We start from the raw sequence: 16,045 nt of genomic DNA on the forward strand, positions 1-16,045 counted from the left end.
TAATTCCAGCTGTTAGACAGCAAAGCGACAACCATTCCACTTTCCTCTCCACAGAGCCGAGTCCACAACAACCCAGCAGCAACAATCAATTTTTCACTAGGTAAGGAAGACTGATCTCTCATCAATATACTAATTAGTGGTCTTCAACAATCCTGGCTTCTCAAATGATTAAACCCTTTTAAGTTGAACCATAATGGGACCAAAACAGGCTCTGAATGTACATGCACCATGCCCTCCTTAATTATGATCATGTAGTCTTTGTACAGAAAGGGACAGAAGACTTATTGGTAGGGAACGAGGGGTATAGCTGACTTTTAGTTAATATGGTAATAGAATTAAAAGAATTACCAACTTATTTTCCTGGTATAGATAAATCTGAACTACTTATTGTAAGTCAAGAGATAAGTAAGGAATTATATAAAATGCTACTCCATAGAAGTCAAATTAAAGGTGACAATTTATCAGCAGGATGATTGTAAATGAGGTGGAAAGTACTGTTGCGGATTAATATGATTCAGTCATATTAATTTCCATAAATATTTTGGTCATCTCTCCCTAGATTGTATTAATGTCATGATGAAAATTGGAGTTCACAGTATATTTCAGACAGCTTTAGAACTGTAACTATTCAGTAACACCAGAAAATTCTCTCTTGGAAAGTTTAAAAAGTTTTAAAGTATGTCAGAAAATTCTAGATCCAGCATAATTATGACAGTATTCTAAATTGGAGTTGAAGCAAGGGTAGGAGACAGAAGGGGGAAATTATCTTTAACTGTGTGAGAGAGAATAAGTGAAGAATCTCTTTCTGTTAGAAACAAAAAGACCAGACACACAGGTTCAAAGATAAGGTCTATTAAATATATTATTTTACATGTATTTAATATCTTTAGTCAAAAAGTCTGTGGAAGAATTTTACAACCATTAATTATATCCCACAATGCCTCTTAGACAGAGGTGGGAGATAATGAAATCATCTCACCATTGAAATGTAGCTATATGTAGGGAAAAATACTAGTAACACAGGACATTGTCACACAGCAGCTAAGGGAGATGAACTGAAGGAAACAGCCAAATCTTAGGTCCCTTCTTTGACTGCTACAAATTTGCTTAACTGGCCTAATTGTGAGGCAGAATGTAATTATTGTGCCTAAATAGGAATTTGGCCAGAATATTAAGGCTCATAGTTCTACTTTTGTAAAAAGTGTCATGTCCAACAGTAGGTCAAGCACATTGTTTTATCTTTTAATAGAAAAAGTACTTTTCATACCACTGTGCAGTTTAAAAATATACTTAACTGTTCTGATACAGAGATGAAAGAGAAAAAAATTCAACTGCTGAATCACTAACATCTAACTATTTTCATCACTCTGTGGGTTTTTTGGGTTTTTTTAAGTTTCTCATCCAAATATTGACAGTGTCTAAATTTCCATTGTTTGCTTGGAAACTGTATGGCTTCAGGCCATTGCTAAGAGATGTTGCACACAGAGTAATCGTGATGACTGCCATTAAAGTTGCCTAACCATTTCCATGAGCCTTGTTTTCACCTCTTTATAACTCTGACAAATGATAACCTTTTAATCTACATTTTTGTTAGTCTCTAAGCTGTTGCAAGACTATTTGTTGTTTTTTAAGTTTTTTCAGTTATAGACTAACATGGCTACCCCCTGAAACTTTCAGGATGAAATTTTCCATGATTGCAGACTGTCTCGGGTTGATTTTTTGAGGGTGGATTAATAAAAAAAGCAATGAGGCCATATTCAAGAATAAGATACATGAAAAAAAATACAAATTTTAGCTACTTTAACAAATAAAATTCCCACCAACTTTTGAACAGCTCTAGCAGCACCTCAGTGGTTTGAAATAATTACTTGGCATTTGAGAGAAGAATAGTTCTGAGGTCAGCCATTCGCTGTCCCCATCAAAATCCATCCCAGTTTTACCAAGTTACAAACCATGCAGTATCACCACTTTTGCACATGCACAATAGGAATGTGTTACTTCTGAGAATTCAAATTCAAATGGCATAATTCTGAAATATCTACTCAGCACTATATTTCTATAAAGGACACAAGCATATTGACAGCAATAACTTTCCCTCCATCAAATACCCTTTGGCCTAGGGTAAACAATGTAACAATCTAGAGGTTTATTAAATAACAAACTAGTGAATGAGAAAAGAGTAAAACTGATATTGCTGTGTTAAATAAAGAAAAATAAAGAAGTCCAATTAACTAAACTAAGAACCTTCAGCATTCTTGAAATCATTCTCATAAGAATAGCTAATAGGGAGTGACAAAACACAAGAGAAACAATTTTTTCATCTAAAAAAATCAGGGTGGTTAATTTAAAGTTTTGAACTTACAGTATCATAGAAGTGTAGGGTTGTAATTGCTGAAATATTTCCTCATTATTATATACCATTTATGATATAACATCTAGTTAAACCTTTGTTAAATGTGAAAAAGTTGACTTACCTGAGTCCTTAGCCAGTGCCATGCTCCAACAGAGTTCCATAGTGACCAGGCCATCACCAGCATGGTGTTTGCTGGGACATCATTCAAATCAGAAACAGAGTAACTACATGACAAAAGTTCTTTTGAGGGCCTAGAGGTGGGGGAAAAAAACCCAGTAAGTTTAATGCTGTGCTGAAAACCATTCAGAACAAACAACTTAATGGGGGCATTCAACACATATAGCTAAAGTTGCTAAAATATTGTAATTTATTTTTGCAAATCATCTTTAAATCTTCTAAATTTTGGAAAAACAAGACCTTTAAAAGGCTGCATTTATCTGTTAAGTGTCAGAGATCCCGCTTGTTTCTGTCATCTTTGTATGGTGAAATATGTTTTTTTAAGGGTATTTTGGCAGAATCACTTTTTGTTTTTCATAATGGCAGGTCACAAGAGAGACAGAAGCTAAGTCGAAGAAGGAGCAGTACTCTGACCATTAAGGTCAATAGAGGTCCACGCTTGATGCAGTGATAGAAGTATTGCCCAAACAATACTGAAACTTTGCTTTTGGTGCACACACACACTTGGCCCCTGCACAAATCCACAATGCAGATGTAAGAAAACTCATGCTGTAATCACTATATTATTAAAGAATCTAAAAATAGAATAAATTAAGTAATTATGACAAAACAGGAAGATAGGACAGTTAGTTCTTAAGAAGTGACCCATCATTTTTCCCACCATTTTTATTTAAGCAGGAATTCTGTAGCTAACTGGAAATACAGCAGCTGTCTAGGCAGGCTCTATACTAGGGAGTTATTTCAGAATAACCCCCCTTATTTCAAAATAACAAGTGAAGCAACCACACTACCTAGCCCATTATTTTGAAATAATGGGCTGGTTATTTGAAAATCTGTACTCCTGCTTTTCTGGGAGAATCATGCTTATTTTGAAATTGTTATTTCAAAATAGCGTTAGTGTGGATGCTCTGCAGCTGCTAATTCCAAATACAGTAGAATCCCGATTATCCAACCTAAACTGAAAATGTCAGATAATAGGGAGTGCAGAGAGGGAGGGATACCTGCTGGTGCCACTTGGTCCCCATTCCTGCCTGGCCCCTTCCCTCCCTGCAGCTCCTGGGCGCGGGCCGAGAGAATGGCCCTGCTTGCTGCCCCGTCACTCTCCTTGCGTTGCTGATGCTGCTCTTGCCGGCGCCACTTGCTCCCCATCCCTGCCTGGCCCTTTCCCTCCCTGCAGCTCCCAGGTGCGGGCCAGGAGAATGGCCCTGTGCCCGGGAGCTGCAGAGAGGGAAAGGGCTAGGCAGGGATGGGGACCAAGTGGCACCGGCAGGAGGCTCTAACCCATGGGAGGCTGCTGGAGCCTCTTCAGCTGGGGAGGCTGCCTGCGGCATAGCAGCGCAGGGCGGCTGACCTTGGGGACCACATACTCGCGCTGTGCTTGGCTGACAATGGTCCGGCGGCTATGTCGGATAAAGCGGAATGTCGAATTATCGAAGGTTGGATAATCTGGACTCTACCGTAACTGCCCTCCAGAGCTGCACTTGTGGCCACTCTGGCCACACCTGCCAGCTCCATTGCTGCCCTTCTCCTGGGGACCTGAAAATAGCAGGCTGCTGGAGAAGGGCTTGCAGCATGTTACCACCTTGGCAAGCCCTGGGCCAAACAGCATCAGCTGACGGAGTCTTGGCACACTTCCCTCTGAGTCCCCCACGACTGCCATCATTCCTGCAGCACCCTCAGCTGCCACTGGCCAGGGATGCAGGAGAGCACTGGCCTTGACTGGTATGGAAATCCTGGACCTCATTGAGGTCTGGGGCAAGGAGACCAAGCTCCAGGATCTCTGAACCAGAAAAAGGAATGCTGATGTGTATGGCCGGATGGTCGCCAGCCTGGCTGACAAAGGCCACATCCGGACCCTCGACAAGAACTGCATGAAGATAGAAGAGCCCCAGCAAGCCTATAACAAGACCAGGGAGTAGAGAACACGCTCTGGGATGGCATCATACACCTGCTGCTTTTATGAACAGTTCAGATGCCATCCTGGGAGGGAGGCCAGTCACTTCCCCCCTTCTAGTCGTCATCGAGTCTGGCCTACACACTCCTGACATCAGCCTGGACGAGGGCAGGGTTATGGATGAAGAGGAGGAGACCCGCCAGTCAGGAGCTGCTCTTCATCTTGGAGCTGGTCCCCCTCACCCCAGGTTGTCTCCCAGACTTCAGATGAACTCAAGGAAGGCACGTCAGGTGAGTTCTTTAACTTTCCCTATACAGATGCAGGGCAGACGATGGGCTGTGAGGGGCTGCGTGCTCTTCACTCTGACTACTGGTCTGGTGGGGGGGGTCACATAACAGCCCGTGGGAGCACACGGTGCACCAGGCCGGAACACTCAGCCCCATGACGCTTTCATGCAGGAATCCCTTGGTCCTTCTCACAAGTCTCCTGGAGAGACCTGCCTTACTCCGGGCTCTGTGGTGGGATACCTTCCCACAACAAGCCACCACTAAGGAAGCTGGGGTCATGGAACCAAACAGCAGTGCCTCACACGGTACAGGGTCATGCCTGCACTCGGTCAGCAACCACTCTCGGTCAAGTGTGGCGATATGGAGGGGAACTTGTTTGGAGGAGGAAGAGGAGAGGACCCCAGTACCACTCTCTCAGGCAAGCGGCCTCCCTCGCTCACACACAACTCCTCCAACAACCCCCTCCTTCAGCTGGCAGGGATAAAAGTTTGATTTCTGTGGGATGCCGCTAATGCTGGACCCAGCATGTGTGGGACATGGAAGGAAGCCATAGCACCCTATCCCCCACTTCTCCCTGCAGGCTCCTGGCCTAGCCAGCACCTTTCCATGCCTGCTTGTCTCTGGGTCAAGGGTGTACTGATGCTCCTCCGGGATGTCTGTGACCCTGCAGGAAAGTGCCCTCTGTCGAGGCAACATATGGCCTTGTTTGAAGCACATTGTCATTGTCTGATTGAGACCTTCAGTGTCTGCTCAGAGATTAGATTTAAAAATGGCAGCTCCCGGCAAGATGCAAATGAAGCCCGGGAAATTCAAATCCCAGGCTTCATTTGCAACTCTGGTTGCCTACATTACCACCCTAGTTCAAACTAGGGTGGTAGTGTAGACATACCCTTGGAGAAGCCCATGGCAGCAAAACCATTAACAATGGTGTCCACATTCTCTGGAGTGACGACCCTCCGTGGCAACACATGGTTTATGGCCTTGGCTACTTGCAGCAGCACAGCCCTGACTGGATTTCCTCACGCCAAACTGGTTCCCAACAGAGCAGTAGCTGTCTGGCATGGTGAGCTTCCACAAGGTGATGGTGATGCAGTTCTGCATGGAGATAGCTGGTCGCAGTCTGTGTCCTATGGTCTGAAGGCAGGGGTGAGGCACTCAGAGTTTGAGGAAGGTGGCCTTCTGCATGCCACTGCTGGTTGTCCCATACCTGCAGGACGATGCGGTCACTTCAGTCTGAACTGGTGTCCCTCCATCAGAAGTGGTGTTCCATGGTGGCCAGGGGATTGAGGGCATTTTCAGGAGCACCAGGACTTGGCTGATGAGGGTCATCGTCCTGCTGGAGTAGCATGTGGGAAGTCTGGACAAACTGCGCTATGAGGCACAGCACGAGACCCATGAGCCTGGCAATGCTTTGCAGCAGCTCCTGCAGGGCCGGATTAAAGGGGGGGCTAGCAGGGAAGCTGCCTGGGGCACCAACCTATCAGGGACGCCTGATGGCAGCTGTAAGGGGCGCCACGCGCCCAGCCATGCAGCGCCCCTTAGAGCTGCCATCAGCGCTGTGTGCCCGGGGCCAGGGACTGCGCGGTGCCCCTTAGAGCTGCCATCAGGCACCACACGTCTGGGGCTGGGGGCTGTGCGGCGCCCCTTAGAGCTGCAATTAGGTGCCGTGTGCCCGATGGCAGCTGTAAGGTGCACAGTGCACCAGGGCACGGGACTGCGCATGCGCTGTGCACCCGGGGGCGGAGCCGCGCATGTGTTGCGCACCCGCAGCGCAGGAATGGCTCGAGCCGGCCCTGAGCTCCTGCTCTATGTTGTAAGTGCTGTGGCATCTGCAAAGGCAACCAGAGCACATTGTGTTCGTCTGGTGTCTTGCGAGAGGGGAGGCAGTGGAGGAGCAGCGTGTGAGATGCAGCATAAAGAGAAGCCCCTAAAAGCACAGTCACAGCTTGCCTAACCAAGCAGGAATGTCTGCCCTCCTGGTGCCCTCCATGGAGTGCTTCTGGGAGCTCTAAGTCCTCAGCAGGCTCCAGTCAGCGTGGCTGTGCTATTTAGAAATAATTCTGACTAATTTTGATACTCTCCCATAGTGGGGACACGCTATTTCAATTTTGTTATTTTGGGAGTTGTTATTTTGATTTTACTTATTTTGAAATTATTTCCTAGTGTATACTCGCCCCTACTGTCTTCTTAACAGCCCATTCCCTTTTGTAGTGCATTTGTCTCAGCTAAAACACTGAAAGTAAACTACTAAATTTTGATTTGGTTGTAGTCACCTTTTCTTACATGCACTTTTGGTTTCTGGCACACAAGCAAAGAGTTTGAGAGAATGTTTATTTTTCAAAAAAAATCTGTTGACATTTCAATTTAAACAACATTTATGGAATATTGCTATTGGTCTTAAATGTTCTAAAAGTTCATTTTACAAAAGCTAAAATTCATTTAAGAGCAGAACTATCATCACAATGGGGTGCGTGGGACAGCTGACAAGGGCACAAAACTGCGGGGGTAGAAAGATAGGGCTAGAAGCAACAGGAGATGCACGCGGGACAACAGAGGTGAGTTGGGGGTAGAGGTGGCACTCTGTCCAAGGCCCACCATGCACGAATGCTTACTCCCCTTGAGCTGTGTGCCCAACAGCGTGAAAACCTCTATGGGGTAGTCACATGACCCCCTCTCCCCAAACCTTTAAATAATGCCCCCACGCTATCAATGGGGGGAAACAAGACTGCTAATGGAGGGGGGCGGCAAAGGGGTCAGTTACCTTGGGGCCTAACGATTTAAAGGGGCCTGTGGCGCTCAGCCACCTCCGCTGCTACTGTGGCAGCAGTGGAAACTGGAGACCCAGGGTCTTAAAATCATCACTAGAGTACCACTTTGCTCATTCCAGACAGGTCTGAGGGCTGTGGGGAGGGCACGCCAGACAGCGTGGGTCCAGACAGCACTGACAGCTGGCTGCCACCAGCCCCACTCCTTCAACCCTGAGGCCCTGCTGGCTCCTCTGGGCAGAAATATGATGAAAAAAAATACTAGGGGGCACAACTCTGCTTGTTTGCCACAGATGCTGAGATGTCTAGTTATGGCTGTGACTGAGAGGTTCCCTTTAACTTGTGCCAACTGTTTTTTATGGTTAGGCTTAATCACAAAGTCAAAACTGCTGCTACCAGGGCGTGATGGGAAATGCCTCCATCCCACTGACAGTAAGCCTAACAAGCATCCGGGCACTGAGGCAGTGCCAATCAGGCACACCTGCATAGTATTCTGCACCTAGGGAAGGGAGCTTAATAAGCTGAAACTGACCATGGAGGAGTGGAGGAAATTTGCTCAAAGGCTCAGTCCAGAAATTCACCATATTCTTTCTATAGCCTGAGGCACAACAGCATGGTTTTTCCATGTTCTTTTTGAGAAGAACTTTTACAACCAAAGAGAAAAAACAATTCAATGTCTTAATGTTTTTTAACCATAAGATTCACGAAAACTCAATATTCTGAGATCTAAAGCTTTCAGTAAATTCAGCATTTATATAATTAATAAATACCTACACCAAATCTAGCAAACAAATTACTGTATAATATAATTAGACCATATACCAAAATACTGATTAAAGCACTATACCAGTGCTACAGTTTGGCTTGAATAGAAGTACAGGAAGTCCCTGGGTTACGTACAAGATAGGGACTGTAGGTTTGTTCTTAAGTTGAATTTGTATGTAAGTCAGAACTGGTACATATTGTAGGGCAGTGATCCCTGCCATGGTGCCCGCCATGGCGCCCGCCGGGGCATTTGTGTGCGCCCGCCGACAACCTGGGCCGGCCCCACCCCCGGCGCGCGGCGCACTGGAGGCGCCTGCCCTAGGCACGCGACACGCACCGGCGCCTGGTGCGCGGCGCTCGGGCGGCCCCAGCCCCAGGGCACATGCGGGCGCGCGGTGCCAGTGCCGGCCCAGGACGCGCAGCCCCGCCCCCGGGCGCCCAGCGCATGAGTGGCCCCACCCCTCGGGCGCCCGGCACATGAGTGGCCCCGCCCCCGGGCGCCCGGGAGCCTCTAAAGGTTGGGGACCACTGTTGTAGGGGAAACTCTAGCCAAACATTTCTCCAGAGCTCAGTTTTATTCTCCCACACCTCACTTCCCTCAGTCCTTTATTCTCAAGCTGAGGTGTCTGCTGAGAAAAGCCGCTCCGCATCTCCCTGGTCTGCTGGGGGGAAGCAGCTAGTGCGGGGTTTCCTCACCCCATTTGTAAGTAGGGATCCGATGTAAATCGGATCCATGTAACCCGGGGACTGCCTGTACAACTGGGTTCCCCCTGGGGCTTTTGCCATTGGCTTCAGTGGGAACAGGCCCGAAGAAAATGATGGCTATAGTTAAAGTTGCCTCACTCTTTTTATTGTATGATCCCATTGTCTGTTGCTTATTACTTAGCCAAGCTTTCACCATTTGGACTGAACTTTTTTTTCCCCTGAGTGACTGCCTCAGGCTGATTTGTTGTGTGTGGTTGTTTTTTTAAGTTCTATCAAAATTGTTCAGTCATTTCTCCAAACAAATTTGTTTGGCTAATTTTAAATGCTTACAATGGTTTCACTGAGATGCTATAGTAGACCATGCTTGTGAACAAGGATTTGAAATTTGACTGCATGGAAGATGTACCCAGCTTTGTGAGTTTAGGCAGAGGGTTGGGTGCGAGAGTCAGGGCTGTGGTGGAGACTGGAAATGAGAGGTGCATGGAGCAAGAGGAGTTCAGGGATGTGGCACAGGAGGAGAGTTGGGGCTGGACAGGAAGTGTGAGGGCTCTGGCTGGGGCTGCAGTCTCCTGGGTGGGATGGGACTGAAGAGGAGTTTGTGGGGCCAGAGAGGAGGACTCCCTCCCAGCCCTCTCCCTGCCAGCAACAGTGAGCTCTGGGGAGGGACGTCCCTCTTTTCCCCAACAGCACACTCACCTCACACCACTGTCACTGCATGTGCTCCTATGGCCCCTCTCAGGTCCTGAAAGCCCCCTTATCTTCCCTGTGGCGGGTGCCAGGAGGGGCTTGCCATCACATGTGTGCCTCCTCGCCTGCTGCTGTCCCTCACTGTAGCCTCACTGGAGATGGGGGTTGGAGCTGTTTGACCAGCATGGGGCAAGAGCAGTGACTGTGTATGTATGCAGGGGAGGAGAAGGGCTGCACTGGTGGAGAGTCCTGTCAGAAAAGGGAAGGGTGCATCCATCTGAGGCAAAAGGGTAGTGTCAAACTCGGTCAGCATGTCCTGGTAGGGTGAGTGGGGGGATATTGGTGAGGGGGCACTAAGACCCTGCAGCTACAGTTGATGCTGAGAGCCAGCAGAGTGAAGTGTCACACAAAGCTGCAGGTGGCATCCAGCCACTGCCCAGGGCACAGGCAGGGAAGCTCAGGGGCAGCACAGGGGGAGGCAGCATGCGGGGCTGTGGGAGAGACCTGGTCCCAAACATTGGTGAAGCTAGACTCCTGTGTCCTGGAGTAGGGACACCATGGGCCTATGTAACTCATAATCCTTGTGAGTGGCATATTCCAAGGCTGCTTTCTTACAATATTCTCTTTCACTGCATTCAGTTTTGACTACCATCGTCATTCCATCATGCATATCTTGGACAAGATGGATATATGCTTCTGCACACCACTCTGCCACAAAATTCTACCAAATACTTGTTTCGGTATGTAAGGGTATGTCTACACTACCACCCTAGTTCGAACTAGGGTGGTTAATGTAGGCAACCAAAGTTGGAAATGAAGCCCGGGATTTGAATTTCCCGGGCTTCATTTGCATCTTGCCGGGAGCCGCCATTTTTAAAGCCTCGCTAGTTCGGACTCCGTGCCCGTGGTTACACGTGGCACGGACTAAGTAGTTTGGATTAGGCAGTTCGGATTAGGCTTCCTATTTCGAACTACCGGTACACCATGAGGTGTACCGGTAGTTCGAATAGGAAGCCTAATCCGAACCACCTAGTCCGTGCCGCGTGTAGCCACGGGCACGGAGTCCGAACTAGCGGGGCTTTAAAAATGGCAGCGCCCGGCAAGATGCAAATGATCAAATATGGCATCAAATGTACTCCTTCTCAACACAAATCCACACTGATCCTTCCAAATTTCTATTGTTCCATACAGACACTTTTCAGTAATCTTCTTCTATGCTTTCATAGTGTTTGTCAGCTTAATTTGGTGATAATCAGCACACACTATAATATCTTCTTTATTTTTCAAAATATTTACCACAAAGCTTTTATGCCATTCATCTGGCATTTTTTCCCTCAAGAATGTCACTGAAGAGTCACTTGACTCTTTCCCGATGACTTCAACAAATTCATTGGTACTTCATCATGTCCAAATGCTTTCTCCTTTTCCATTTTCCTAAGTGCCTCCACAAACTCTTCTTCCTGTATGCAATCCATCATGCCCCAGTTCATTTTACATGTTCTAATTCTTCCTTCGAATTCTCCTCATTCAAATAATCACTCCAGACTTGGTTGAATCACCATTCCTTTGCAATATTCTGTGTTCATATCTAATCTGAGCAAATTCATTCACACCCTTCACCAGTTTTGCTCTTGCCTTAGCAAGTTTGTAGATGATCTTTTCTCTCTCAGCCTATCAGTCAGTTATACAGCTCATCACAGGTCAAAATTTAAGCTTAGTAACATTTCTTCTGGACTCCTTTTTTGCTTCCATAGATGCCCTCTTATCATTGCCCAAACCACTAGACTGCCATCTTAATGGTTATCTATTCCTTCTCAATGGATTCTTCAGCTTTGATTTCCTTTCCTTTCTTTCTTTCTTAACACCTATCGGAGCAGGTAGGGCCTGGTGGAAGGCAGCCTGAGGAACAAGAATTCCCAGCTCTTGCAACCTCTTTCAGAGCTGTGGGAAGAGAAAAGAAAATCCTTGGTTTCTATTGCTCCTTCCAGGGAGGAAGCTCCTAAGAGAGAGACCTGCAGTCACCACTGGTGTACTGGTCAAGGTTATAAAACCATTCTGCAGCTTCAAGAGAGCACTAGCTCATTGAGCTCATGCTGTTTCCAAATTATGCGCAATTTTCCATCATTTAAACAAAGAATAGGTCATTTGGTATGACTCATTATTTAAAATACAAAAACACATGTGCAACAAGGCCCTGAACCATTGCCATTATTCCCTCACACAAAACTACTCTTGCTTTCAAAAACACCCACAAACTCTTCAACTGTATCTTATTTTGCAAATGTGTGGCTTATTGAAAGTGTTAGCTTAACAACACTACAAGCTAAAGTTCTTTCTCCAGTAGTCAAAGAATGGTGAACAGATGTACAATCTTCTCCACGCTACCCCCACCTAATGTGCCTCAACTCTCATGAAAGTGCAAGGGAGAGAATTGCTATGCTTAGTTCTTGCCTCTCTCCTGAGACTGCAGCAAGGGAGAAGTTAGTGCCATTTTCTGTTTACAGGCAGTCCCCAGGTTACGTACAAGATAGGGACTATAGGTTTGTTCTTAAGTTAAATTTGTATGTAAGTCGGAACTGGCTCCAGATTCAGACGCTGCTGCTGAAACTGACCAGGAGCTGACTACAGGAAGCTGGAGGCAGAATTGCTCTGCCCCCAGCTTCCTGGAATCAGCCACTGATCAGTTTCAACAGCAGCTGAATCTCCAGCCTGGGACAGAACAGCTGGGCTGCCAGGTAGGTCCCTGCAGGACCAACCCGGCAGCACCCCAGCTGCTCTACCCCAGGGTCCACAACAAAAGCCTGGTCTGATGGGGGGTGGGGGCGCACTAGCTGCGCCCCCCCCGCCAGCAGACCAGGGACACGGGGAGCAAAGCCGCAGCGGCGGCACCCCGCCACTGCTGTGGCTTTGCTCCGGGTGTCCCTGGTCTGCTGGAGACGGTCCCCAGCAGACCAGGGGTACCCGGAGCAGCTTTTCTCATCCTGGAGGTCGAGGTGGCGGGACCACTGCGCTCTGGGCGGTCCCGCTGCCTGCGAGCTCCGGGGCGAGAAAGCCCCGTTTGTAAGTCGGATCCGACGTAAGTCGGGGACTGCCTGTATAATGCTCAAAAATAGACAGCGAGCACCAAACTCACTTTGAATTTATTATAATACCTAAAAATGAAACTAGAAAAAGAATTTAAATGGTAAACACAAGTCCAAGGTTTTTTTATATAAGCATCTTTCAATAGAAAATAAAGAATTAAAATTGTTAAATGTTATGCCATCTATCTCTGTCTGCGCTTTTACAATGCAGTACTGTAAAAATCATTCTTCATTGGAAAAAAAAATTGGCCATTCACTGCTAAACAATTTTCCAGCATTGCCACTACAGATAGCCATTAAACTATTACACTATAGATTTTGATTTATAAGGCCCATAATGGTAACAATTTTTAAGTGATCACTGTATGCTAACATTGGAACCATCTTATTTGTTGCAGCATGACATACCATACAGTGATTCACAATGATGCACACATTTTATTATTATCTGCTGGTAATAGTCTATGAGCAAGGCTGACAGTTTAATTATACGGTACCACTCCTGTTGCCAAATGACTGACTTCCAAATATTATTGCTGTTTTTCACCAATTTCATAGTTAAAAAAAAGTCCCACACTTAAGCTTTATCCTCTCATCCCCCTGATTTTACATTGGCACTCTGCTTGATAGACTTCAGCTGAGGGTTTTTATTAAATATTGTGTGTAAGTCCAAATGAGCTGTGCCATCTATTGATGAACTGGGGGAAAAGCCTCCAGACCAACCAGACCTTATTTGCAGACATACCCTCTTAGCCTAGCCCTAGATGATCAGCAGACTGTCCTTTTTTGCCGAAGTAATCAATTTTGGCTGATTTGAGGTTAAAATTCATTTTAATCTTGCGTGATGAGATCATTACATATTATCCTTGCTGTAAAGGGCAGCTGAACTGAATATGATGTGCTGTAATAGAGAATGGAGGGTCCATCTAATGTTTAACTCACTCAGTAAGGCTACGTCTACACTACAGAGTTTTTTCGGGCTAGGTATCCCAGAAAAACTCTGCCATGTCCAGGGAACGCATCTACTCTTCCGAAATATTTTTCAGAAGAGCATATGTGCTCTTTCGGAAGCCCCGTAGTCCTCATTTTATGAGGAATAAGAGCTCTTCCAAAAGAGGAGATTTTTCTGACATTTGGCCCCATGTAGAATTGGAAAAAGGTACGCAAATTGCGGTTCGCAATTTGCAAACCTTTTTCTGAAAAAACCCCAGCAGTGTAGACATAGTCTAGGTGACTGAGCGCAGGGGTTAAGTGATGCCAAACCCAAGTGAAAGAAAGAGTGGGTGGGGACAGGTGTTCCTACCTGGTGTCATAGACTCTGCTAAAAGAGTTCTAGAGCAGTGTTTCTTAAACTTTTTAAGACTGAGGAACACCAAACAATATTTTTTTTTATGAGGAACACCAAAGATTTTTTGTTGAGCAAAAAAAAAAAAAGTGGCCATTTTTAACTCTGTTGTTCTCCGCCGCACACCTCCGATGCCTCATGGCACACCAGTGTTCCCCGGAACACAGTTTAAGAAACACTGTTCTAGAGGGTATTTGATTTGCCTCTTCTGGTGTTTAAAGACAGAACTGGTATTACTCAACTGCGGCTACGTCTACACTGCAGGAATGCGTTGGCAGAGGCAATGCAAATGAATCGCTCATTAGCATTTCTCGTGCTCTCATTTGCATAGTCTTTTCCGATCTGTTTTGCAGAAGAGGCTTTTGCGCAAAAAAACGCAGTGTAGACGGGGCCATTTTGTACAAAAAAGCTGTTTTGTGCAAGAACCTTTATTCCTCAAAAAAGCAGGTATACAGGATCTTGCGCAAAAGAGTTTTTTGCCCCGTCTACACTGTGGTTTTTTTCCACAAAAACCTCTTCTGCAAAATGGGTCAGAAGAGACTATCCAAATGAGAGCGTGAGAAATGCTAATGATCACTTCATTTGCATGGCCTCTGCCAACAAATTCCTGCAGTGTAAATGTAGCCTGAGAGTCCTTATTTCTTCTCCGTAACCCCTCTAACTGAGATCACTTATGAGCTAGTCTAGGAGGCTGAGCCTTAGAGCTGGTGTGAGGAGTGATGTGATGAAAAGTAGTGTAGAAGAAGAAACTCAGAGGTTCCCCACTAGCAGACGAATCTCTAAGAACCGGGGTAAGTGGAAGAGCTTCGGCACATGGCATCGCAGCTAAAGGCAACAGCAAGCCGAGACAGCAGCAACATGAGTAGGCAACAACAGCGGCTGAGGCAGTAGCAGCGAGCAGTACCAGAAGCAGCAGCATGACTTCGGGCATCAATAGTGGCAGAGATAAGTAGACAACAGACTACTGCTCAGTATAGTGTGGGGTGGGTGTTTACTTATGGTTTACTTACTTATGAATCGTTGTGCTGCTGTTTCCCCCAGTTAACAGGCCATACTCTCGCCTGTTAATAGTCTTACTTTTGTTACACATAGACTCACTGCTTAAGAATGGAGGAGTAATGCCTGCTAGAGGTGCACAGGGTGTTGGTTAGCATTCCTAGATTTCTGGGTGAGGGCTCAAGCTGGTTCTGTTTTGCAGTGGTAGGAGGAACAGCGAGATATTGAACCTACCCCTTTTTGCTGCCACCATTGCCTTACAGTTACAGTGGAGCCCCCCACTTTTCAGATGTATGTGGCTGCAAAGTGAAAGGGCCAAGCCTACCCCTACAATGACTAATTCATTGGTGGACAAGCAGAAAAGAGAGCTGGCCTCAGAGCCCTAGTTGATTAGGGGGAGGGAGAGGAAATCCCACTCTTGATTTCCTGTTGCCAGACTATCTCTCTTTGTCAAAGATAATAATGCCATGTGGGAGCTCTGCTCTTCCCAAGAGGGGAGAGGCCACCTAGTTGGCTCTGGGCCTGTTGGCTGGCACAGGGATTGGGGTGATAAGAACTTAGGTGACAGGTTGCTGCTGCTTCCAGGAGATCTAAATACAACCTAAATCTAACCCTAGATTAGAGGATCAGCTGCAGAAGCAGGCTTAGATAGTGGCCTAGACCACAAGAGCGAGATACACTTCTGGTACTCCATTATCAGTCACTGAACACAATTACTGGCAGCATTTAAACCATTAAGACCATCACACCAGTTACCTATTAGACATTGTTTGAGGAAGCTGCAAACTGTGCAAGAAAAAAAATGAATGGTGTTCTTTGTCTAGCAATTCTTGCAAATGGCTGGACAAATACCTTGGAGGGAGGAATTATAACCTCAACCCCTCAACCAGTTTTTTATAAGAGTACTGAAATAAGAGAGAAGAGACATACAGTACTATAAACTTATAAAGTGTATTAGTGAAGTGCTAGAGAAGATTGGAAGTGGGAA

The 16,045-nt window shown here is 46.2% G+C and overlaps 1 protein-coding gene across 5 annotated transcripts in view; it reads right to left on the reverse strand.

The window, feature by feature from the left end:
• The window catches only part of IL15 (interleukin 15), a 97,303-nt gene that overhangs the window by 36,842 nt on the left and 44,416 nt on the right, over nt 1-16,045 (reverse strand). For 3 of the 5 annotated variants that reach the window (XM_075929903.1, XM_075929902.1, XM_006121621.4), the window contains exon 2: nt 2,475-2,604. In XM_075929903.1, the coding sequence (XP_075786018.1) occupies nt 2,475-2,537 (63 nt within the window). In that variant the 5' untranslated portion in view covers nt 2,538-2,604. Of the gene's footprint in view, nt 1-2,474; nt 2,605-10,929; nt 11,575-16,045 lie in introns of all 5 variants that reach the window. The other 2 variants (XM_075929904.1, XM_075929901.1) reach the window with 1 other exon arrangement.

The sequence above is a fragment of the Pelodiscus sinensis genome, chromosome 5, assembly GCF_049634645.1.
Source record: "Pelodiscus sinensis isolate JC-2024 chromosome 5, ASM4963464v1, whole genome shotgun sequence".
Taxonomy (NCBI): domain Eukaryota; kingdom Metazoa; phylum Chordata; order Testudines; family Trionychidae; genus Pelodiscus; species Pelodiscus sinensis.